The sequence below is a fragment of the Podarcis gaigeae genome (assembly GCF_964106915.1).
Source record: "Podarcis gaigeae genome assembly, chromosome: 1".
Lineage (NCBI taxonomy): Eukaryota > Metazoa > Chordata > Lepidosauria > Squamata > Lacertidae > Podarcis > Podarcis gaigeae.
The window spans coordinates 63300922-63326273 of NC_139678.1; the positions used below are offsets into that span (position 1 = coordinate 63300922).

At 39.1% G+C, this 25352-nt stretch overlaps 1 protein-coding gene across 3 annotated transcripts in view; it reads left to right on the forward strand.

Moving 5' to 3' along the window:
* Nucleotides 1-25352, forward strand: part of METTL15 (methyltransferase 15, mitochondrial 12S rRNA N4-cytidine) — an 84854-nt gene that overhangs the window by 3064 nt on the left and 56438 nt on the right. For 2 of the 3 annotated variants that reach the window (XM_083751928.1, XM_083751929.1), the window contains exons 2-3: nucleotides 3403-3722; nucleotides 3962-4045. In XM_083751928.1, coding sequence (XP_083608054.1) covers nucleotides 3462-3722; nucleotides 3962-4045 — 345 coding nt within the window. In that variant the 5' untranslated portion in view covers nucleotides 3403-3461. The remainder of the gene's footprint in view (nucleotides 1-3402; nucleotides 3723-3961; nucleotides 4046-25352) is intronic. The other variant, XM_083751930.1, reaches the window with a different exon arrangement.

Consider the following 25352-nt stretch of genomic DNA (forward strand, 5'->3'; position numbering starts at 1 on the left):
ATAGTCCGGTTATAATATGCTGCCTGACCTCTAGCTTTTCCCAACTACAGTGGTACCTCTGATTACAAACTTAATTCGTTCTGCAGGTCCGTTCTTAAGCTGAAACCATTCTTATCCTGAGGCGTTCTTTCACTAATGGGGCTTCCCACTGTGCGTGCGGGCCTCCTGTTTGCATCCTGGGGCAATGTTCGCAACCAGGAGCAGCTACTTCCAGGTTAGCGGAGCTCGTAACCTGAAGTGTTCGTAACCAGAAGCATTTGTAACCAGAGGTACCACTGTATATATTTTGATTCTAAGACTGCAGTCATGTGTATACATACTTGAGAGTTTGCTCTACTAAACTTAGTGGAACTAAACTTAGTGGAACTGCCCTGCATTCTATGATCTCAAAGCAGTCAGCATTGTATTGAATTGTGCTTCCAGATAGTGGGATAGCTACTGAGGGGGAAATCCTTGCAAGCTGCAAAGAAGAAGGATACAAGAGTTGCTATGAGGTCCGACACTGCTGTGACAAATGTATTGGAGAACTGGAAGGAAATTATTTCCTTGCACCTGCAGCAGAAATGTGGACAATCCATCTGTTTTCCCCAAGGCCTCTTCAGCAGTCACTGGGCTGTCATGCCATTCTCTTTTCAGCAGCCCTCCATTAGTGTGCCTGATCTCCATAGGTTCCTGCACTTTTCTTGCTGCCTCCTTATTTTAACATTTTCAACAGACATTTGTTCTTTTTCCATTCAGCTTCTGTATTCTTGCACACTCTTGCGTTCCCTTGAGGGTTTTACTGTTGGGGAAGCTGTAGACTGCAATCCAACAATTCAGTCAATTTAAGCCCATTATTTATTCTAATTGTTGATATACTGCCTTTAAAAATATTTTTCTCTAAGGTGGCTCACAGAATAAAAATAACAGAAACAGTAACAAAACCACCAAACAACATTGCAAAAGCAAAAAAAAAAAAAAAAAGATACTCAGGAAAATCCTTGTACAATAAAAAAAAACCTTCCAAAGACTGCTTGTGATGAGAAAGAGCCAGAAGATGTAGCTGCTTAGGAAGGCAGTTGCACATTTGGAAGACCCTGCCAATGTAATCTTTACTAGTGGGGGGGGGGGGGGAGCAGAAAGCAGAATACTGTAGATGCTGATCTTAGGGCTCAGTTTAATATGGATGGACGTGGCCCTTCAAATAACCTGGTACTAGATCATTTAACACTTTAGAGTTTGACACCAGCACTTTAAATTGAGTCTGGAAACAAATTGCAAACTGTTACTCATAATCCTCCTCCTACAAACATTTTGGCAGTCTCATTTTTCACCAGTTAGTTTCCAAACTGCATTTAAAGGCAGCTTTGTGTAGACAGCATTCTATAGTCCACCCTAGATCTAACTAGTGCATGGATGACTGAGGCTAGCTGGGCTGTAGCTGGTGAACCATCTGAAGCTGGTAAAAGTGTTCATAGTTACTTATGTAACCTGGCCATTCAGTGATAATGTTGGATCCAGTTGGACTTTTATACTCTATACTTGATTCTTAAGAACATAAGAAGAGCCTGCTGGGTCTGGCCTACTCTATGAGAGTGTTAACTCCATTCAAAACAGATTGCATATCTATGTCCAGATCCACAAAACTTCTAGTCACTGGATTTTCACCTGCATCTACACTAGAACTGTCCCTAGACACTGATTCGGGGTTTCCATAGCATCCCTGGGGTTGGCTGGTGGAAGCAAGAGATAAAGTTGAGTATTTTCAGTGTACTGAATGGATGATCTTTCCCAGTAGTATGATGTCAAAGTGAAATAACATGGATGACAATATAATCGGAAGGCATGATATTGGACAGCAGTTGTCATGAGTCCCTTGGCGCTTTCAGTGTCAGACCTGGGGTGGCAGATTCTGGAGAAAGACATGGAGGGAGATGACAAATGGGAGGCTAATGATGTGGCCCATCATAGCTGATGGTATTGAAAAACACAAGATAATCAATAGGATTGTGTTTCACCCTCCTGGTGCATGTCATTATCAGGGTGAACAAGGTCCTGAAATAAGGTCGAAACCAGCCTGAAATAATCAGCATCATCCTGAGTTGAGCTGCTACTACCCACTCTAAAACTTTTCCCCAAAGTGGCATGTTTTACAGTGGGCAATATTGCTCAAATCCACCAGATCAGGATAGATTCCTCTGAGGCAAATACACCTTTAAAAAACAAAAAAACAAAAACTGCAATTCAGAGGGCATTATTATTATTATTTATTATTATATTAATTGAATTTATATACTGCCCTATACCCGGAGGTCTCAGGGCGGCATCTCATCATCTGAAGCATAGCCACCTCATAAACCCATTTAAGATGTTGCATAGATCAGCAGGCCAAGTACAGTCGTACCTTGGTTCTCGAACGCCTTGTGACTCGAACGTTTTGGCTCTCAAATGCCACAAACCCAGAAGTGAGTGTTCTGGTTTGTGAATGTTCTTTGGAACCCAAAAGTCCGACACGGCTTCCACTTGAGTGCAGTTAGCTCCTGCAGCCAATCAGAAGCCATGGCTTTGTTTTCGAATGTCGAACGGACTTCCAGAACGGATTCCATTCAAGAAACAAGGTACGACTGTAGTAGGTTTCAAATGTTGAAGCAGACAGTTCATATTCTCAACCTGCATAAAGAATCCCATTTCTAAAAGAACATTCATGTATTGCTACCATGATGTAGATTGAGAACAAGAATGTACAATGAAATGTTCATGTAGCACACAGGCAATCCTATGAGGTTGCAAACATAGGATATGCTCCATATTTTTCTCCATGATAATGTCTGCCTTCTATTTATAAGCTTCATCCTGGAAAGGTATTACATACTTAATAGTATTTTGCAGAGTAAATTCTTAGCTCATTTTTGCTAACGCCAACTCTGAGATGGAATATAGACTAAGAGACAGTGATTTTCCCAGAGCAAGTCAGTGAACTTCATGACTGAATCAGACTGCAAAGCAGGGTTTCTGTTATCCAAGCATCATGTTCTGGCTACTGCTCAATACTGACCCAATTATGCTTGAATCTTTTTGAACTAGGAGCAGTTTGGGCGTCCCCAATCTACACTGTGTTCAATGAGGCATATATGTCAATATGGTTTATATTTGAATAGATCTGTGATTGAGAACAGTTGAATTTGTAACAGATGCTCAGGTTGTAAAGTTATGCTAGTGGAGTACTTGCAAGTACTAGAGTTGGCCAAATACAATAGCATCATTAGTGGCATATGTTAAATAGCATCTTGCAACATTTACTGGCACTGAAATCTCTTTGTGCTGATTAGTAAAACAAATTGCTATTGCTTTTATACACTTCTTCTTTTAATACAAGCCATTTTAAAAATGTGAATTTTGACTTCTAATATGTTTTTTCCCCAGGTTGGCTTCTTTGTTTTATTATTTTTATACCCTGCCCTTCAATCAAACTTACCTACAATATGCACCAGCTGCTGTATTTATGCAAGACCTGCAACCGATTTCCTTTTCACAGTTTAGTTAGATCTAGCCCAAATTGCTTAGGTACATGGGTAAAAAATATACACTCTTCATTAACCCGTAAATGTGAAACTGTAGAAAAAATGCATTTGCATGGTGATGAATACTTAAATGGCGGAGTAGACAATGAAGACTATCAACAACGACATATACCAGTTATGGTTGAGGAAGTTGTTAATTTTTTAGCACCACGTAAAGGACAGGTAAGTTGAAATTTCTTTTCAAAGTAGATTGAATAATAATAAAGAATTGCAGGCTTTATTTTACAGCTAGAGTAAGTTATAGATGAAATTGTTCTGTAATTTATGTCCTTGAAGATTCTCTTGTACTGAACTGATTTGTGATTGACTTGAATGTATTTTGCTTACTACAACAATGTTGTTGTTGATAATGATGATGATCGTGGTAAGATAATACAGTACTTCTCTATTTCTATATGAAGCTGACTGGAGGGGAGGCCACAGGATCTAGCGTGAGATGCAAGTTAAAAGTTGTCAGAAAGTCCAACATAGAAGTCATAGAAAGGGTGAGCAAGATCAATAGGGAAACATTTCCCGTGTATATTTCAGAATAGAGATCTACCAGAGCTGTCAAAACTGTATCCATCCCATATCCAGGTTGGAAACCAGATGGACAGAGATCAAGGAAGGATTTTTTAAATCCAGGAATGCCTATAGCTGTTCAGCCACCACATGTTGCACAACTTTTTTCCAAAAGAAATGTTGTATGTGGACTTAAACCTGGCCAGGCTATCTCTGTCTAAAGTTTTAAAAAGTGGGCAGATCATCACCTCTTAGTACAGGAGAAATTAATGCCTCATCAAGAGAGGCATTAATTTTTGTGGCTCACCATGTTCTTCCTTGCTGACCTTCACCACCAGAGATGGCCAGGCTCCACATTACCTTTGGTGGATATCACAGAACCCTATCTACATCCTTGAGGATGACCAGGGCATATTCCTTTCAACAATTGATTCTGACACCTCCATATATAATGTCATCCAATTTGGACTCCCCCCACCCCGCCCAGCATTCCAGGTTCTTACAAGATTCATAAGCCTTCAGCTGGCCAACAAGACAAAAATAAAGTGTGAAAGGATTTCTGAAGCAAGAGGAAGCTTTCAGTGAAACTGAACAAACTTTGTGTTGGTCTTTAATGAGGTAGACGTGGCATAGTTGGGCTTCCAAAAGGCTTTTGAACATTAAACACACACACACTGAAAAGTCCTGTGATAATCTGTATTAACGTACCATCTCTAACTATACAGAGATATAAGAAAATCTATTTCTTAAGATATTCCCATATGAATTTTTGATTATTATTATTTTGTTGTATGTTGCATTCGATGCTACCGGTTCCAGTGAGACTTCTGAGAGCTATGACAATTAAAGGATTGTGCAGCTTGTTTATTGTTCCTAATAATGAAATCCTGTGCATGCCTGCTTATAAGAAAGACTTGGGATGCGGGTGGCTGTGGTCTAAACCACTGAGCTTCTTGGGCTTCTGAGATTCTGAGATTCTGTCCCAGCTTCTTCCAACCTACCCATTCAAAAGCTTTCGTAGATTTTCACGGGTACAGGAATGCAGGTTTTGGTGTCCTCGGGTGTCTTCCCGTGTAAAAGTTGGGGTGTCTAGGCGACGTTTCGACGAGGTCTCACTCGTCATCTTCAGGCTGGTGCTTTCGGCTTCTTGTTACTGGAACAGAGCGGGATCTCAATGTTTGAGTTCCTATAAATACTGTAGAGGGGGTGTGGTGTCTAGCCTCCAATGTTCTGGGCAGAGAGGAAGTTCCCAGGCTAGTGTGCCTTTTCTTCTTTTGTTCCTTAATTACTTGAGAGATACCTTGAGTGATTTCTTGAGTGATATCCTGAGTACCACTTAGGTGGGTCATTAGGTGTGGATTAGTTGCTAAAGTCTTTGTGTCTTGACCTCTTGAACTTTGTGAAGAGTTTTCCTGAGAAGATGGCTGTATTGCACTTAGTTGTGCTTTGGCTTGGCTTCGTGTATAGGGGCGAGCTGTGGTTTTGTGGCTTGTGTCAGCCAGATCTGTGTAGGGATTGCAGGGGGGTGCAGCATCCGGAGGTGCCACCATGGATTGGCTACTGGATGGTGTCAGTAATTCATCTGTGGAGAGGGTCTGGGTTTGGGTCTGGTGTGGTTGATTGGTGTTGGCGTTCTGTGTGCCTCTGGATCTGGTGTCAGTTTTTGTGGGGAGGGCTAATTTCCAGATGTCTGGCAAGCGGGATGTGTCGTCACGCTTGTTCATGTTGTGAGGGTGTTTCTCTATCTCGATGGCTTCCATGATTATTCTCTTGTGGTGATGTTCCGTGTTAAAGAGCAATTTGGAATCTGCAAAATTAATTTCGTGTCCTGTTTCTTTCATGTGTTGGAAAAGAGAGGAAGTTTTTTCTTCTTTTTTGACGGCATTCTTGTGTTCTGCGATACGTGCATTTATTCGTCTGTTTGTTTGTCCAATGTACGTGGCTGGGCAGACTTTGCAGGGTATTTCATAGATCCCTTGGTTTTCCAACTGGATTTTATCCTTGGGGTTTCTGAAGATGACGAGTGAGACCTCGTCGAAACGTCGCCTAGACACCCCAACTTTTACACGGGAAGACACCCGAGGACACCAAAACCTATATATATATATATATATATATATATGTAATATTATGCTTAAAGGGATATGTGAATTTCTGGTCTGTCTAATCTGTAACTTCAAGCTTCAGCAGCCACTTTATATACTCAGGATTGCCCCTCTGGAAGAATTTTGTGGTCATTTTGTGCTATGGCTTCAGTCTCAGTGTTGGCTAGGGATGCTGCTACTTCAGAACTTTAAATGCTGTTTCATAACCATGAATGGCTGCCACTTATATTCTTCTGTAAATGATAGTATCTTCAAAGTACCTTTATTACACACCAGTGGATTTTTGTTATGCCTCTTTAGAGTACAGCTATGCAGTTACGATGATGTAGAATGAAAGAGGTACTATTTTTCTGTATTTTTGTTTATATCCTCCTATCTTAGGGGATGGCAAGTATTCTGATTCTGACATGGAGGGTAGTGTATGAGTGCCAGCCAAGTTTGTTGGGCAAAATATTGCACAAAGAGTTAATATTATTTGGCCAGTTTCTTCATTAAAGTTGAGGTCAATAATCAAGGCCAAAACTTGCTTGCCTTATGGTTGCTTATAAAATGTAGGCTGCTTCTGTGATAGACAGAAACTACGTTTTCCAATTCCTTCCATCCCTTGACCTACTCTAATGCAGTTTTAGCACATTGTTCCTTTTGCAGGCTTGACGGCACAAATTGTAACTATCTCATAGGTACTGTATATATTTGACAAAATATGTATCATAGCAGAAAATGAAGAAAGAGCATACTGGTTTGTTTGGGTGATGGGATCAGAGCTCTTTGAAATAGGTTTGAACTCTTTGCTCTTGCCTGTGGGAAAACTTTCACTTAATGTAAGGGATTGGATTTCCAGGCAAACTCTTAAGTATCTACCCATTGCTTTAGAACCCTTTCCTCCCAAATCCCTTTTGTGCAGTATTCTCTGAAGTACATTGTATGAATGAGTCACTCCCTTTTTAGTTCATTTTCTTCTCAATGGAACGCCTACTGCAGTAAGCCTGCTGAAACATACTTCCTGTAAAACTTGCTATATTAACTATTATTTTAGGGTATTTTTGTTCTAGTTCCCCAAAGGTTCTGTGCTAGTATGTACAGAGCTGTAGTGAATAATACAAAAGGTCAAATCAACACAACCTTTTTATAGGCACATCTGGTTGTGGAGCCAAAACCACCCATAATACTTCATACCTCGACTAGTGCCTGTCCCTCATCTTCTGTGATTTGGAGGGTCCTGTAGCTAAATGGCTGGAGGACATTTATTTTTCTTCTTGTTCTTGTTCTTTTTTTATTTTTGCTTGCGATAACAACCAGTAATGGGCAAAGCAAATAAATGTGGGAGGGCTGCAAAATAATAGATGAAGTGTAGGCGTGCTGGAGCTGAGAAGGGACTGGCAGCATTGGTCTTAAAATGTACAGGCTGTACAATGAGATGCCCACATTGATGTTTCTTTACCATTGTTTAATTCAGCCTCCGTGTTGATGTTAAGTGTATCTAGCTTCTCTGGGAGCCGGGGGCCAAAATATGCATGGCACTAAATCAAATGCAGCTTCTCCTGGACTCTTTTTTCCTCCTACAAAATGAAGCTGCAGTCCTCCATGGAAGAAGACCAGAGCTGGAGGCATCTTAAACCTTTCCCCTAATGGCTCTTTTTTTTTTTTTTTTTGGCTAGAAATTGCTCCTGCTCCAGAACTGCTTTTCAGTGTGCCAGAGAAAAAATGCAGGTAACTTCACACACCCCTTCGTGGGACAGAAGGTAGATAGCTTACAAGAGAAGAATTCTTAGTATAAAAGGCTTCGGAGAAGAAAGGAAGCCTTTTCCCATAGGTCTTCCATGGATGTTGGAGCTGCATTTTGTAAAATAAAAAATGGCAAGGTGGAACTAAGTGAAATCTGTTTTTGTAAAATTCTCTTGTGTCATAATTTTGAATTGTGCAATGGCTTGTGCAGAGTAGTGGGAGCAGCTGTCAATTTTAGGTCTTCTCGGCCATCGAAAACATTTGTTTATTTGGGTTGCTTTGCCATTGGTTTACCAACAGTTCACCATCATCAGGTTTCCTGAGAACTAAATCCCATTGAGTGTGATGGGGCTTGCTTCCAGATAAGTGTGCATAAATAAGATTGCAGCGTGATATAGTAAGCTATGCCATAACTGCTTTGCGATGTTACAGTTTCAGCTAAATATTAAAGACAACTTGGGTTGCAATCCTATTCTCGCTTGGAGCTTGCTTTTGAGTAGACGTGTATCAGATTGTGCTGTTGCTAACTCATACAGGTTCTGCCTGAATTGAAGTGATTTGTATAGGTTATTTAAAAAAGCAGCCTCTACTTAAACTACATATTACAAGCCAGCAAATAAGGATGATTGGCCATAATTCAAAGATAAGCATTTTTAGTCCCATTGATTTCAGTGGGAGACAGTTGAGCAGATTTCTCTCTGAAATCTGGGACTTAAAGTGGGACTTTCTTGATAGGACATTTAGGTATACATTCCATTCCTATGGTTCATGGCCTCACCATCCAGGCACATCATATTATCTGTTATGTATCTGTGAAGCTTGCATCTCAGCCTCCAAATAGGGAACAGTATATGAGGATGAAATGTTAGATTATATTTCCTCACATCTTACTACCTCAGAAATTCTGGTCTTCTTAACTGAAGTATGAAGTTTTGATATGTTGTGCGGAAATAGCTGCTTCTGCAAATAAACAGCAGGCTTAGGATATGCAGCCGTATGAAGGAATTTTCAGGGATCATTTCAGTTTATCTTTTACTATAGCATATGTACACATGGTGATATGCTGGGATTTATTTGTTATACCTAGTATAAAATGCTTCAGAAGCATAACTGCTCAATACAGTCTTTTTGTTATGAAGACATGAATGTAGTTGCAACATTTTATAGAATAAAATGTCATGGCTCTGAACCTGTGATGTGCCTGCCAAGATTGGGTTGGTGGGCAGGCATCTACTGTAGCTTTAAGTGCGAAAACCAACGGTTGCATCTAGCAACTTAGCTTTCATGTGAATTTTTTCCTCCCTTGCTCTTGCCTACCGGGCAATGAGTGCAGCTTTTCTGATAGCACCAATAATCAGTGAGATAAAACAGGAGACTGGAAGGCTTCACAAATGCAATGGCCTGCACCGAGCCTTCTGCTGTTCTTGGTGTTGTGAATTTTTACACGAATTCAAAGATAGCGGTACCATTGTTTTAGGGTGTTGGCTTTATTGCAAATGTGGTTCACAAAGTGTGTTCCCAAATACCAATAAGTGGCAAAAAAGCCTGATAAAATATTAAAATTATTCTTTGATGGATCTGTGCAGGTGTTCACTTACATTGCAGGGTGCAAAATGAGTTCAGAGTTTCAGCTTGATACACAGACGTTTTGGGCAGTTTGAGCTACGCAGATCCTGCTATAGTGTTTCATAACCTGTCTAGACTTTGTACTTGTACTTTGGTTCTCAGCAGTTAGACCTTCTTGGTACCATCGTCATTGCAGTTCCCACCAACTCTCTTCCTATGTACATTTCTACTGAAGGAGAACCTGTAGCTTCTACCAAGAAAGAAAACAGCAAGGCACTTGGTCTGCCCACTGAGAGCCGTGCTGTGTATGCACTTGACTCATTTTCCTGTGATACTAAGTTAGCTTGCTGCTATCACTATATATCACGTAACAAATGATAGTATTTCAGGAGCCTATTTAAGGCACTATGTTATAATAAAAAAGATGCAGTGCTGTGGGATGACTCAGCTCGTAAATGACGCTGTGTACGCTTTCCCTCTGTGCTACAGCATTAGTCTTAGCACTTCTTTGGCAAAACTACTCACAAGAAAGTAATCTTAAGTCTTTTGAATGAGACACTGGTCCTAGAAGTAGTGATAGGAACAAGTGGTTCTATACTCTTCCCAGGATTGGCTAGCTTTATAAATATTTGAGGACTAGTTTACACACAGTGATTTAGATTTTCAGTTTTCTATCGCACCAGATAGTCCTAGGAGAACTTTTAACACTTTATGCCATGAAAGTTAGTGACACAAATGCCACTGAAACCACCTGTATTATAAAAAAATGCTGGAATTAAAGTCCCAGGGACAGGCATTTTTTTTAACCATACATAACTTCACTGGAAGCTAATTCTGAGCTGGAAGAGTGGTAGTTATGCATATAGAATCAGGACAACGTTTCCCAATATTTGTTCAATCATATTTTTACATGTTTCTTATTTCTCGGTATTCTTCTTCTGCATAGTTTTAAATCAATATATGAAATTTCAAGAGTCAAATAATGATTAGGCTTAAGAACTGTGACATGAAAAACCTGATAAAATTCTGGTATCTTCTTATGTAGCTTCTACTTTTGTGTGAGTAGACTGTACCTGAAATAATTGATAAATAGAATGTCTTTGAAACATTATATCCTAAAGTGCTGTTTTGAGATAACAGTAGTTATTGTGGCATAACTATTATTTGGGCATAAGCCATTTCATATGAGAGACAAAGTAATTAAATCCAGCAAGTAATGTATAATTTAAGGTTCATAAGATGCATCTTTTTATAATTTTTCCCTTAATAAAATAATTATTTTTTAAATTCTGATTGATGCAGTGAATATTCATAATCAGTATATATCTGTACCTTTCAAAGCTGGTTAATAATATGACACCTCCCCACCATGCGCCACATTTTTATATCTGGAGGGAGTAGCAAATTCAAAAGAAAAAAGCACAATCAAGTTTATGTAGAATATTATGGTACAGTACATCATATTTATCATGCAACAAAACAGTTAGATTTAGGCTGCAGACCTATAAACCCTTAACTGAAAGTAAATTTTATTAAACTGTGGGATGTTTACATTTGAGTAAGCCTGCTTAGGAAAGTGGTATCGGTCACATGAACAGTTTAGGCTGCAATCTAACACCGCTTAACTGAGAGAGAGCCCCACTGAATTCAATATGACTTACAATCATAGAAACATAGAATCATTGCTTCTGAATAGACCTGGTTCGGATTGGACAGTTGAAGTTTAAGGATGGGGTGTAATTATAGTTCTGTATGGAGGAAGGAAATCTATTTCTCAATTGGCATATGCGCTTGACTCATGTATGTATCAGAAAAGTTACCCTTTAATTAGCACTTGGTAAAAATACATATTTTTTAAAAGTCAAACAATTACCAACTGCTTAAAATTTTCAGGGTCTAGAAAGCATCTTGACAATTTCACAGGGGAATTACATTGAGGAAATAATATCAGTAGGTACATGGATGGTTGATTGTGGTCCTTTCTGTTGAACCTGAAATGTCATGCGTTAGTATCTTCAACAATTTAATTCTCACATTTGAGCATATGAGGAACAATGAGCATTTGCCTCTGCAGAAGATTCATTTAACTTCTATTTCTATTAATATGGTTGCACCAATCATCTAGCATGATTCATAGCAGCTCTTTATTGCTATTAGTACTCTTACTGTAAAATTTAAAGAGTGTAAATGTATTTCTCGTCTCCTAAACGCCTCTGATACAGGAAATGATGTAAATATGTAATGTAGAAAAAGACAAAGATGATTACCAGATTGTTCTAATTTTTCCAAGTTTACTTTTATATACTTTCTTCTAAGTAAACCTGAAAATCTGAAATCTACTGCCTGAAATGTCACCTGTGAAAATGAGCAGATGCCAACATAACATTTAGGAGTTTGTGGCATTTTCGTTTAGTAAAAAGGAACAAGGGGGCATTGCATAGAGAAAAATGTGAAGAGAGACATGTTCCCTCTACTCTCAATGCTAGAATTCAGGGTTATCCAGTGAAATTGATTGGTGGTAGATGCATGACGGACACATGGAAGTACTTCTTCACTCCGTTCATAGTCAAACTATGGAAATTGCTACCTTAAGATGGGATGGCCAATTGCTTTGATGCCTTCCAATGGGAATTAGACAAATCCACAGAAAGTAAGTCTATCAAAAACTGCTTTTCATGATGTGCATATGTAATCTTCCAGTTCCGAGAATGTGTGCCACTGAATACAAGTTGTTGAGATCAAGAAATGGAAGGAGGGGTATTGCTTTCAAGTCCTGATTGTGAGCTTCCCGGTGGCATCTATTTGGCAATCAGACGGGCTGTTGCTCTGATGCAGGAGGGCTCGTCTTATGTAACACTTTGGGCAAGACATGATACACGTTTTCCTTCAGATTGAAGCTATGAAAATAATATAATAAGACTTTGGCTAAATCGTTTAGGATGGGGCAAGGTCAGGGATAGAGAACGTTGCTCAATGGATGTGGTTAAAGGGCATGCAAGCCATTTGCTGTAATATAGTACTTGGCATCTCTGGAAAATGTTAGGAAATAAATGAAGATACAGAAAAGTAGAAGAACAACTCCTTTTCCTATTAAATGGGATTTGGAACTGAAAACAAAATACCTTTAATATAAAAGAACAATTAAAACAAGTTTCCTAAAAAACAAAATACTTCTGTAGGATTGTCAGTCAGTAATCTGAGCTGACAACTGTGCTTTAATTAAATTTGAGACTGTTACCAATTAGTCTATAGCACTACAGGCTTCAAGCTGCCTATGACTCAGTGCACTGACTCATCCAGCAAAACTTTTCTTACTAAAGAAATATCCAAGCACCCGCAAGGATGAAAGATCAAAAGGAAAGCAGGTTCACCGACCTCCTTTGCAAAACCTTTCTATTAAATTTCAATTATCAGAACTGTACAATGTGCCCCATATCCAGTTTAGTTTAGTGGTCAAAGCAATTTCAGAAGCACGACATTATTATTACTAAAAAGTAAATAATTCATCTTGAGTATATGTTATCCTAAGAATTCCAATTATGGTTAATATTTGAACTAGTACAAAATGAAGCTCAGTGGCTCATAAATGTGGCATATATAGCTTGCTAATATTTTCAATTACTTAACCATAACTTTTTACTCATTTGGTAATTTTCATTTTATTATTATCCTTGAGGAAGGTTTAAGAGATTCCAAATGCCATTAATATATTTCTCTTTCACACTGAAACCATCTCACTGCCTCTTCTGTATGATTCAGCTACCTCTCACCACAAAATATATAGAAAAAGGTGAGACAAAAGGTTGAGAACAAAGAATATTAAGCTGAACCTGTGTTACATTAGACCAGGCATAGGCAAACTCGGCCCTTTAGATGTTTTGGGACTACAACTCCCATCATCCGTAGCTAGCAGGACCAGTCGACAGGGATGATGGGAGTTGTAGTCCCAAAACATCTGGAGGGCCGAGTTTGCCTATGCCTGCATTAGACTATAACTATTTTTACTCATTACAATTTCAGTAAAGATCAGGTGCCATTTTGCCTAAACAGTGGCACCCCATTAATGGAACCCCCTGTTACTGGAGGTATGATTGTTCCCTCAGAATTGTCTTTAGGTGCCTTTGTAAACACACTTTTAAAACTTGGGCTACATATGTTTGAATCTTTGAGATTGCTTCCGCTGTTACTTTATCTTAATGTTAAATTTTATGGTATTTTAAGATTCCTCCTTTTTGTGGTATGGGTTTGTATTATCTTGTATGCCACCCTGCAGTCTTTAGATGAAGGGTGGGCCAGAAATAAATTAATAAAAATAAATGAGTAGAGGAATATTCATTGGTCAGCGTTGCTCTGTCAGAAGTGCTTACTTCCTGGAAAGCACATGGCCAAAGTATTCAAACAGCTGTATTGAACTACTACTCTAGCCCTGTACAGATAATAGACTTAACCCTGGTTTGTTTTCCTTAAAGCTGGCTTACATCATGTCTAAATGCCTAAACCAGGATGTGAAGCTGATGGCTAACCATGTGTGGACTTGCATTGCCATGGAATCCATGTTTGGATGAAGGTGTGGTTTAGAAATTTTCTAAATAAATAGATAAAATAGGTTGTTTCCCCACCTCTCCAGCCTCTTTCTTTGCAGGGGGTTTTCCAGTATATAGTCTCTGGGACCCGCATTTCTCTGTGAGATCAGAAATTTCTAGTGTTCAGGCAGTAACTTTAGGTTAGTGCTAAGGTTGGTTATGTATTTACATCTCCAATGGATCTAACTGCTTATTGCTAACCACTGTTTTAAATGATCACTTTGGGGCAGTTTTGCCGTATGTCAGGCATAGGTAAACTCAGCCCTCAAGATGTTTTGGGACTACAGTTCCCATCATCCCTGACCACTGATCCTGTTAGCTAGGGATGATGGGAGTTGTAGTGCCAAAGCATCTGGAGGGCCGAGTTTGCCTATGCCTGCTGTATGTGTTTTTGTGAAGTTAATTTTGGTATTTCTTCATAGCATCTAAGAGGTCATTTATTGAAATACCTATGCTGAATTTCATAGATTTCTGCCTTAAAAGGTCCTTTTACGCTGCTACGTTTATTACCAAGATTACCATGGAACGACACAGAAATGCCTTTAGTCTCCATTTTTCCATGTTGAATGATGGCGAAATGATCAACCAGGATTTGCTTACTTGGAACATTATCCAGCTCTGTTAAAATCATTAGAAGTTTCACCAATGACATGTAGACTATGTGCTTGTGTTAAATTTTGATGAGAGACAACTTGAAATTGCATGAAATTGGTCATAGTCTTCCCCACTATGATGAGGTGTATTTCTTCTTAAACATAAAGGTAAAGGTAAAAGTACCCCTGCCCGTACGGGCCAGTCTTGACAGACTCTGGGGTTGTGCGCCCATCTCACTCAAGAGGCCAGGGGCCAGCGCTGTCCGGAGACACTTCCGGGTCACGTGGCCAGCCGTTTACCTTCCCGCTGGTAAGCGGTCCCTATTTATCTACTTGCACCCGGAGGTGCTTTCGAACTGCTAGGTTGGCAGGCGCTGGGACCGAGCAGCGGGAGCGCACCCCGCCGCAGGGATTCGAACCGCCGACCTTTCGATAGGCAAGTCCTAGGCGCTGAGGCTTTAACCCACAGCGCCACCTGTGTCCCCTTCTTAAACATAGTAATTATTTATTAAATTTACATCCAAATCTGCATCATGTTTTTTGGCAATGTGTAAATGGTGAGTCTAATTCCATTACATCACAGCAGCTGAGCCAATTGCTGTCAAAGGATTCCCCATAAATAAGTGACATGTTTGTGTTATGTACCATATTAGATTTCAAGGGGCGTTGAACTTTCATGTACAGTGAAATATGTAATTGATCTAGAAGTCTCTTTTTTTGCCAGGGGGCAGAGTTTGCAGTAGGTCCCAAACACTAAAAGCAGGACCTAGTCAATGTTACACAACATAAAGAGATTTCAGTTGTAGTCACCAGGACTCTGCCTCTCCCATTATTGGTGTTATACCTTTCTTGAACTCAGGACAACCCTATGTTCGCCTGTCCAGCTCCAACTGTGGAGCTTGAAAGAATGGCAGGGACTTGCTGGTTTGGTCCTGTGGAACTGAGTCATTCCAGATTCCTTGGCAATACTTTTGTAAAAAAAAAACATGCCTATATTGCTCCCAACTTTGAGCTAGAGCATTGGAGTGTGGGTTGGAGATCACTACCTATTTAAACTGAAAAGGTAAAAAGTTTAATATGTGTTTGTTTTATCACCAGACATAAACAGAATTATAAACGAAAGATAAGGTTTTCAGATACAGAAAGACCACAAAATCTTCTGCCAAGGTGCTTTTGAGAAAGCTTTCCTGTAATCCTAAGTACACAAATACCAAATTATCCTTTGTTTGCACAAGTTCTTATCCATTGAAGGTGTGCACAAATCTACAGATGTCACTCCTGGCTACAGTGTGATGGAAAAGAATTTGCCGTACATTGTTAGTTTCAACTGAAAGGAAGAGACATCTTTATTGCCACTGTGTAGTTTTTGAATTTGTGGTTGAAAATGTTTCCTGTGTTATTTGTATAATTATATTCCGGAATATCACTTTCACAAAGCAGTTTATCCCACAAGGTGGGACTCTTTCAGGAAATCAGGCTGGTGTTTTCAATTGATAGGAGTGGTTTGTTTGTTTGTTTTAATTGACAACAGCAAGTACAATTTAAAAACATCCATCAAAATGAGTATTGCAGTCCTTAGTATTCCAAATATTCAGCGGCCAAAAATGTATACCAGGGTGGGTGGGTGGTGGATTTCTCTGTCTCTTGCTCTGAACAATCAATGCAAAAATGGGAAAATGGCGGCCCTCCATAGAATACCTGCACAAATACTGCCACTGAAGCAATGGGACATATCTCCCTTCATTCCCTGTACCCCGCCTCCAATTTGACTCGGGGGGGGGGGGGGATGAAGAGTAATCCTCAGAACAGTGCATGGGGCAGGGAAGGGAGAACTTCTGTCTGGTAAGCTGATATGCTAGTACAGATGGAACACTTGGAAGAGTGTGATGTTGAATTCTACCCATAGCTTTTAATTGATTGATTTCTCGCTGCCCCCCCCTCACAAGTTTCTTACAAATATTATCAGAATTAAATTGAGTTTGAATAATTGTTGGGAAAATTTGCTCAAATAATTGGCTTATAGTTTATTAACTGATAGTTTATTAACTAATTATTAAGCTCTTAATAATTGGAATGATTCTAAATAATGTGACAAACCACTTAAAATACAATTTAACATAAGCCTACTTAAGTGCGCAGTAGAGTATGTCGAATCAATTTTATATAATTTAGATATGTTTTTAATCAATAGATTTGTGAATTATATAAAGATATATAGTATTTCTTTCTGTCTTCAAGGTGACTAAGTCTAGTGATGACTAACATGCCCCTCAAGGTGGTTTTGCTCATTAGTTTGTAATGCCAAGCTCAGTTTGCAGACTTTTGCCTGCTAATTTGAAGTTTATGAAACTGCATTTGAAAGACTAATTGGAAGCATGCAATTTACCTTTTAAATTTTGTGTGAGGAGCAAGCAGAGTTGTAAAACTGTCTTGCAAATGGACTGTAATTGCTGTGCATTTTTAATTATGTTATGTGTGAAGTTGATTATCTGCAATATTAAAACTAGCTAAACACCTGTACACAGTAGGGCGATATAGCTCTTTCTATGTATATTCACAATTTTTTACTTATAATCACCTGAAGTGATAGAATAAATATATATATATAAGTCCTACTGTTTTATTGGGTATAACTTAAAGAACGGGAGTCCACTTTCCAAGTAATTTTTATGTAAGGAATCCTAGTTGTAGTAAGATGCCAAATTGCTTACAATTTTCTACAGGTTTAGTTTGATCTTACACTTAATGTGCCTTGAAAGCACAGAATCCAGCTTAACTAAATAGTGAGCCTGCTTATTATCAGGACATTTTAAGAACTGTAAATGACACATGACTTTGTGCAAATGAGAGGGTTTCTGAAGAGGAGATTTCACCTCTTGCGCTCTTCCCAAGATCCTCCTTGGCTACTGTAAGCCAAGCCATTATTTAGCTCACAGTATGCAAAGCACCTGAGCTCATGGTTTTCCTGGTTACAGTCTGTGGTTTGTCTGGAGACCAACCATGACAGTGGCTGCAGATGACACGTTAACCCAAACCATGGTTTAGTTTACAAGCAGGAATAAAATGCCTGCAATCTGTCTGGAAGCCTATTTATTAGCCTGCTCTTGCTAATCTATTCTTTGGCTTTGTGTTATATGAAAACCAGCTCATTGTGTGCCTAACACATAATGTAGATTGCTAGGATCATCTGGGTATTTCCCATTTCAGCCTTAAAGCATAAATGACACTCGTTTGGGAAACACCATATACTGTCCAAGTAACTTGTATGATACAGAAATCCAGATACTACTTCTATGACATGGAAGTGGACCATGGGAAACAGTGTTGTCACTTAATCAGAATTCACATCTCTCTTTAGAGGCAAACAGGATTTTCATTCATGCAGAGAAATGGAAAAAAGTTCAGTTATTTCAGCAAGTCTACAACCCAGCAGTCCTCAACCATTATGTTGATCTCTTCCTATTCAACGTGGAACACTACATTGTAAAAGTTTTTTTTATTCTCTCTGTGTATATTATTTATTGATTTATTTTATGGCTGTGTTACTGTCATACTTGGCCTTGGAAATGGATGAAAGCGGTGAAGAACATGTTGAACTTCAGATGCTTGCATGCTCTTGTTTGAGTGGGTCTAGAAACATATATTGCCATCCTGGCTTAATTGAACTTTTGGATCACATTTCATTTTACTTGGCTGCATTGGGAGACTTTAAGTGGATAAAAAAGCATGCTGTTTGCATAAATAAACTTTATTACATGTCTGAAATATGGTTGGCAGTTTCACATTTAATCTTTTGAAATCTTTGCAGGAAATTATGGCGTTCCCACAATGGGAAAGTATAGCTGGCTAATTCTGAAATGGATATTTTAAACCTTTTTCTCCACGGAAGTGTGAAATGATTTCCAAACTAAACAAACACAATAATAGTTGATATGTTTGGAACAATAGACCACTCCAACACTTTCTAGTAAACACTTACTATTCAAATTTTAGTTTTGTAGTTTTTCTGCTTCACTGTTGCAATTGCTGTAACCCACTTTGCCCATTTCAATCCAGAAAAAATGGAATAAAGGTCAGTTATTGCAGCAATTCTGAAGCACAATTCTGAAACACAACCATCTGCTCTATGTGTGTTTGTTCACACACAGAAATAGACGTGTATATTAAACACAGTCAACTTTAATTTTTTATTTCCCATATTTTAAATTTCTCAAAATAGAACTCATTTGCTAAATATACTCCTTCTGAAGAAGAAACTGAGACCCTATAGAGGTTCTCATTGGAGGCTGGCAATTCTTGTCTATTCCCCTTCCAGTTCATCCCCACATCTCCCTCCACACTGTTCCCAGTCCTCTGGACAGCTTTTCAGGCAGGCACAGAAGGAAGGAGGAGTTTAAATACCTCCCCACTCCACTTCTTCCATGAACCAAATCCCACTCATGGGAATTCTGGACTGTGTTTTCATGGTTCAGTTTTACTGCCGTTTGCTTTATCAGATTTGTTTTTAGTTTTGGCTGTTGCATATATTTTATCTTTGTAAGCCACCTTAAATCTGATTGTATCGTAGAATGCGGTAAATTCCAAAATTCTGTACTATGAAATAGCAGGATTAATATGCATTCTGAATTCATCTTGCACTTCATAAAATTAATAAAGGAACAGCTGCAATAAGTAAAAACAATTGCTGCCATATATGGCTGAGGAACTGTAGGCCTTGTGCATTTACCACTGTCTTAAGAAGATAATACAAGTCAATGGCACCTTTGTTCAGACGCATAACTATGAATCTTCCAAAACAACATTTCATCTGCCTTGGGAAAGGTGGCTTATAAATCTATACAAATAAAAAAAGCATTGTTGGAATGCAAAGCAATAAAGGTTGCTGACAGCATTTGTGTGCTTCTGCATGAGCAGTTTACTTCCTCCTTGCAGCCTCTTGCACACTCCTTAAATCTAATTAAGCAAATTTGAGGGGTGCACAGAGGGCTGTTGGGGGAGTGGGGGGAGAGGAAGAGGAAGAAGTCTCATTGCATAAGTAGAAGTTTGGTTGTGCAACACTGACTTCCACTTTACATTCTGAGAATTCATTCCTCCTTTTATATAAGGAATCTATAGAGTTCAAGTTTATACTGGCTCAATTAGAGTCCATAGCTGTAAACTGATAAAAGTGTTTGTCTGGGCATAAGTAATTGTTCATGGACCAAATGATTACTTAGGCTATAAAACACCAGAGTGGCTGCTTGTATCAGCAGGCGATAAACATTCTCTTGTGATGTCATGAGACAAAATTATATCTTTGTTTTTTCTTTTTACTTCTAAGCCTTACGATCTGGTTATTTTCCAAACACAGTGAAATTCTGTTCTGCTGTCCTGACTGTACTTAAGCAAAACCAACAAAGAGTCTTGTGACTGTTTGAAAATCTGTTGCAGCTTGTTGTTGTTGGTATCTGTCTGCATATAGATCCTCGCCTACATGCACTGTATCATAGGACATTGTGGAGGGGTTACCTGGATATAAATTAACCTGTGGATTGTGTTGCTTGGTCATCATGGTATTAAAACAGGAAAACATACTTTGCGTTTGTATGTTCATGTTCATGTACATTGTTTAAAAGCTTTAATAATTACATTTGAGGGGGAGGGACAACTGCCCTTTAAGGGAGGTTAGGCCGAGCAATTGGGTGTGGAGGTTGTAAATTGCTTGGAGTGCAGTTCAATTTTATATTTACCTGGGATTAAGACCAAGTAAGCTTGGTGGAGCTTGCTTTTGAACAGACACCTATAGAATTCTGCTGATCTTTGTGGTAGAGCATAGATTTGAATCTACTAGGCATACCAGGTCGAAGTGTGGCACTCCAAAAGCTTCACCAGACTGGTTATTGGATATAAAGTTCAGATTTTATGAACATGAAATTAAATAATTGATTGATTATGCAAGAAAACAAACAAATTTTACTACTTGAGAACTGGGAAGTTGTATAATTTAAGAAGATTCTATTTTAAGTTAAGGATAAAGTCTGTTGCAGGTGGGAGGTTAGGGAGCCTGAAAATCCTATATTAAGAAAAGCTCAGGCAAACCCTGACAGTCCTTGAAGATGAGTAATATGGCATCTCCATGGACCTCAGCCATACTAAAAAGATTCCCATTAAATAAGGAGGCCTAATAAATATCTCAGGATTACTTCTTGAGTGTGAGTGATGTCATGTTTGGAGTTCTGCTGCTGGGAAAATGCTGATAAAAGAGGGACTTTGTTTTTCTACACAAGGGCTGACAAATTAGATGGTGTAAAATTAGCATCAAATGTTCCTGTGTGTTGCTCTGAGGTGCTGTCACAGAAACCCTGGAGTACCAGGCCTTTGCACTGAGAAGATTCTGATATGGAAAGTGAAACAGGACTCATCCCATTTGCCTTTCTTAAAATAGCTCAGTTTATTTGTTTTAAATGAAGGGTCGGCACAAAGTAACTTCTAAGCATGTATTGTAAGGAGAATAAGGACGTGCACGATATTACCTTTAGAGATCTTTTAGAACTATTTCAGAGTTTGGTTCTGTGTCTAAGATTGCATCCTATTCTTTCCAAATACGCAACTACAAATGAGTGAGAATTTTCTTCTGGGATGATTTTGTTGTTGTTGTTTAGTTGTTTAGTCGTGTCTGACTCTTCGTGATCCCATGGACCAGAGCACACCAGGCACTCCTGTCTTCCACTGCCTCCCGTAGTTTGGTCAAACTCATGCTGGTAGCTTCGAGAACACTGTCCAACCATCTCGTCCTCTGTCGTCCCCTTCTCCTTGTGCCCTCCATCTTTCCCAACATCAGGGTCTTTTCCAGGGAATCTTCTCTTCTCATGAGGTGGCCAAAGTATTGGAGCCTCTGCTTCACAATCTGTCCTTCCAGTGAGCACTCAACCCTATTCTTACCCTTACCTTATTGTTGCAGGTAATGAGGGAGGACTGAAAGAATTAGATGTGTTTATACTACTGGAAATATTGATAAAAATAGAACAATACAGGTAGTAAACTTACACCTAACTGTGCCGTTTTGTTCATCTCTCTCACTCGCTTACATTCTTTGTTTTTAAAACTGGTACTCCCAAAACAATGAATGGACAGTATCCAACAAAGTAGTTATGTTACTATAAGAACTTCAGGCTGCTTGATGGAACTTCCCTTCCCTCTTCCTTAATAAATAGAGTCCAGAATGTAAATTGTGGCTGAAGCATACCTGAAATTTAAAAAAAATCCACATAATTCAATATAGTGTGTTGATATGCACTTAATTTCAAACATGTTTGATAAATGACTATTAGAAACTGCTGACTACTGCCCCAAATGGCAAGCTCAGGGAAGTTTGGGGAGCTGCTAAGCAGTGTCACATGTAGTCACTTACGGTTCTCAGTCCTAACTTCACCCAAGCTAGCTGCTGGTTCTGGCATATCTTGTGTTTCTAGTTACGGTATTCTCCTTGGTCATGACTCCTGACGTTTTTCTCCAATTCTGTCTTTTGGTTTATGCTCTGTTCCTAATTGCTCTTCATTTCTGACTCCTGGCTTGTTCTCCAGCTCTGCCTTCTTCATTAGCTTCTGATTCATTATTCTTCAATCCTGACTGTAGTTTCTGGTTTATTCAGACTATTGCTGACAGTTCATAATTTGATGTGATTTTCCTCAGAGACTATTTCAAAACAAGTCACCAAAATTGTATTGAGAACAACACTTTTCTGTTTCATGTATTTTAGTTTTTTGAAAACCACTCCTCAATTCTGAACATTTTTTATAAGTTATTCCCATTACTGTATATTCGTTTGGAAAAACATGTGGCATGCCATCAGTATTTAATATACATTGTATGCATGGTATATTGTAGGATTTTACACAGATTAATTTTTCATCGGACAGTTAGTTTGTGGATTTAATTTTTTCCAGTAGGTAGTATGCTGGTAGTTGTGTTATAATCATATACTGGTGAGAAATTTGAGCTTCAATAGTAAGAAATTAATCTGGGGTAAGAAATTAAAATAAGATTAATTTCCCTATGAGCTTGAAATACTCTCCATTTTGTAAAACCGACCTCACATAAATATAAATCACAATAACTTCATGTTCTTTAATTATGTATTGGTGTATTGTACCTGCATCCTAAATGAGAATATGAGCATCTCGAATTTCAGTGTATCAGAGGTCATTAAATCCTCTCTTCCTCAGAAGCATTGTATTTCTAATTACTGAAAAATGTAGTATATATGTAGTGTTCACTTCATAGTAGCTTTTCTCCTCTCAAGAGACATGGTCGCCTCAGTTTAAATCTGCACACACATTTCTGAAATGTATAATAGCAAAAACATATCTTGGGAAAACTAGAAGAAAAAACAAGGTAGTAGTTATGTTTGGGTGGCCTAATCTGATGGTCCAGCCAAGTTAGGTTTTCTATGGTAGTCTGTTTTGTGGACATCAAATGTTAACTGATTTTTGCAGGTGTTCCTTTTTAATTGTTATTTGAAGCGTGGTATGTAGTTGTTTTGAGTTAAACATATTTTTTGTGCATTTTATTTTCCCAGTGCAACATCTTGTGTTTGACAAGGTGCTGAGTAATCTGAGCAATTTGCTTTTGCCTCCAACGCACCCACTAAATGTATTGTACTGCTGTAAAGCAGGGTAGCTGTGCAGATGCTAATACAGCAATCAACCACATTGCATGTTAACGCAGGCAAATTTATATGTGATCTTCTCCCCTTCATGCTATAGTAGGGTTAATCGCGCTGGGCTTCTGAACCAGCCAACTGTGTTTAGCGGCCCCAGTGCAGGGCTTCCCCAGACAGAAGTGGAAGACAGGCTCTGCTTTCACCAGATATAAGAGGGAGCCTCTTGTCTGCTTCAAGAGACTGTTGGTCTCTTTGATCAGCATCTGGGCCTATTCGTTTGCCTGTTTTTATATATTCTGCACCTTATCAGTGTCTAGGCACCCTGTCAGAGAAGCAGGAAGGGAGGCAGAAAGAATTCTGTGTGGGAGCGGCTTGTTGCTTCATGGGACGAGATGAAGTGCTTCTGCGTGTAAGACGCTGAAATTCAGTGCGAGTTGTTTGAACTAAGAAAGCTGTTGATGACTTCTTTGGTGGTGGTGTAGAACTGCCTCTAACAGGCCATTGTTCCGACCCATCTCAACTATTTCAAAAACCCATTAGGGCAGTACCTTTATAAGGCCAATCAGAGTGTCGCTAAATAGCTTTTGAGTTACCCAGAGCTCTTCATGAGGCTAGATGGTTAAACACATGCGCACCAGGATGGAGAGAGAGAGAGAGAGAGAGAGAGAGAGAGAGAAGTTTGCAGATGATGAAGCTCTTGTACAGGCTGAAGATGGACTGTGTAACAGACATTCAAATCAGGCTCTGTTAGGAGCTGTGCTGGTCGTGCCTATGGCTGCTGAGAAGAGGGAACCAAATGATGGTCGGTACCCCATATGTGAAAATAACAAACCCAGTTGTTATCCAAGTTTGTCTGCATCCTAAGGAAAAACATGCAGTTTGGAGCGAGCCCGACTTTTACTGTTAGATTTGAGCTTGCCTGTACATTTTCACTGTACAGGGGTACCTCGGGTTACATACGCTTCAGGTTACAGTCTCCGCCAACCCAGAAATAGTACCTCAGGTTTGCTTCAGGATGAGAACAGAAATCGTGCTCCGGCGGCACGGCAGCAGCAGGAGGCCCCATTAGCTAAAGTAGTGCTTCAGGTTAAGAACAGTTTCAGGTTAAGAACGGACCTCCGGTACGAATTAAGTACTTAACCCGAGGTACCACTGTATTGGGTACATTTTCACTGTTTTGATGCAACAAACCTCTGCTTGTTCAGTGGAACTTTCCCCTCCAGAGCAGATTTGGGGGAGGAGAAGAAGAAGAGGAAGTCTTGCTGGAAAACTCCTTTCCATTCCCGAAAAACATGACTAAAAATAAAAACCATATTTTCATGCTAAAATCTTCCATTCAATCCATATTTAAAGTTATTCAAGTTTACCCGATTAATTAACCAAATGTCTGGTGGCTAATAAAATAAAATGCCCTACTGTAGACCTGGGGTGCAACCCTAACCTCTCTTGCTGTGCAGTAAGTCCCATTGAATTCAACAGGGCTTACTTCTGCATAGACATGGAATTGCATTATGAGTACACTTTATTCAACTGTGTGCATGTGTAGAATAGGTAGCAGGGGTGAGAGGGAACCATGTGGCTAAGAGGAGGAGGAGTAAACCATAATTGTCAAGTTCCACCCACTGCTATGATTGCTGTGAAATGTGTTTTTTTTTTAGGTCACCGCAATGGAAGATCACACACGGTGTGAATACAGTGTTGAAACCAACTAACTAAAAAATCTGGGAAACTCTTGCAACAAGGTTGTGTCTGACTACACCACTATGCTGCAGTGAGCTATGTATTTTATACGATGTATGTATTTTATACGATGTATAATGCTGAGAATTTATTATTATTATTATTATTATTATTATTATTATTATTATTATTAAATTATACCCCACCCATCTGGCTGGGTTTCCCCAGCCACTCTGGGCGGCTTCCAACAGGAGATTAAAAATACATTAAAACATCAGTCATTAAAAAAACAACTTCCCTACATTTATTAGTATTGTTCAGCCTGAGATCAGTGCTATTTATTTAAGAGTCTCCATTTCTACCAAGTGCTTTTTGCTTTTACAAAAGCAAAATCCTTG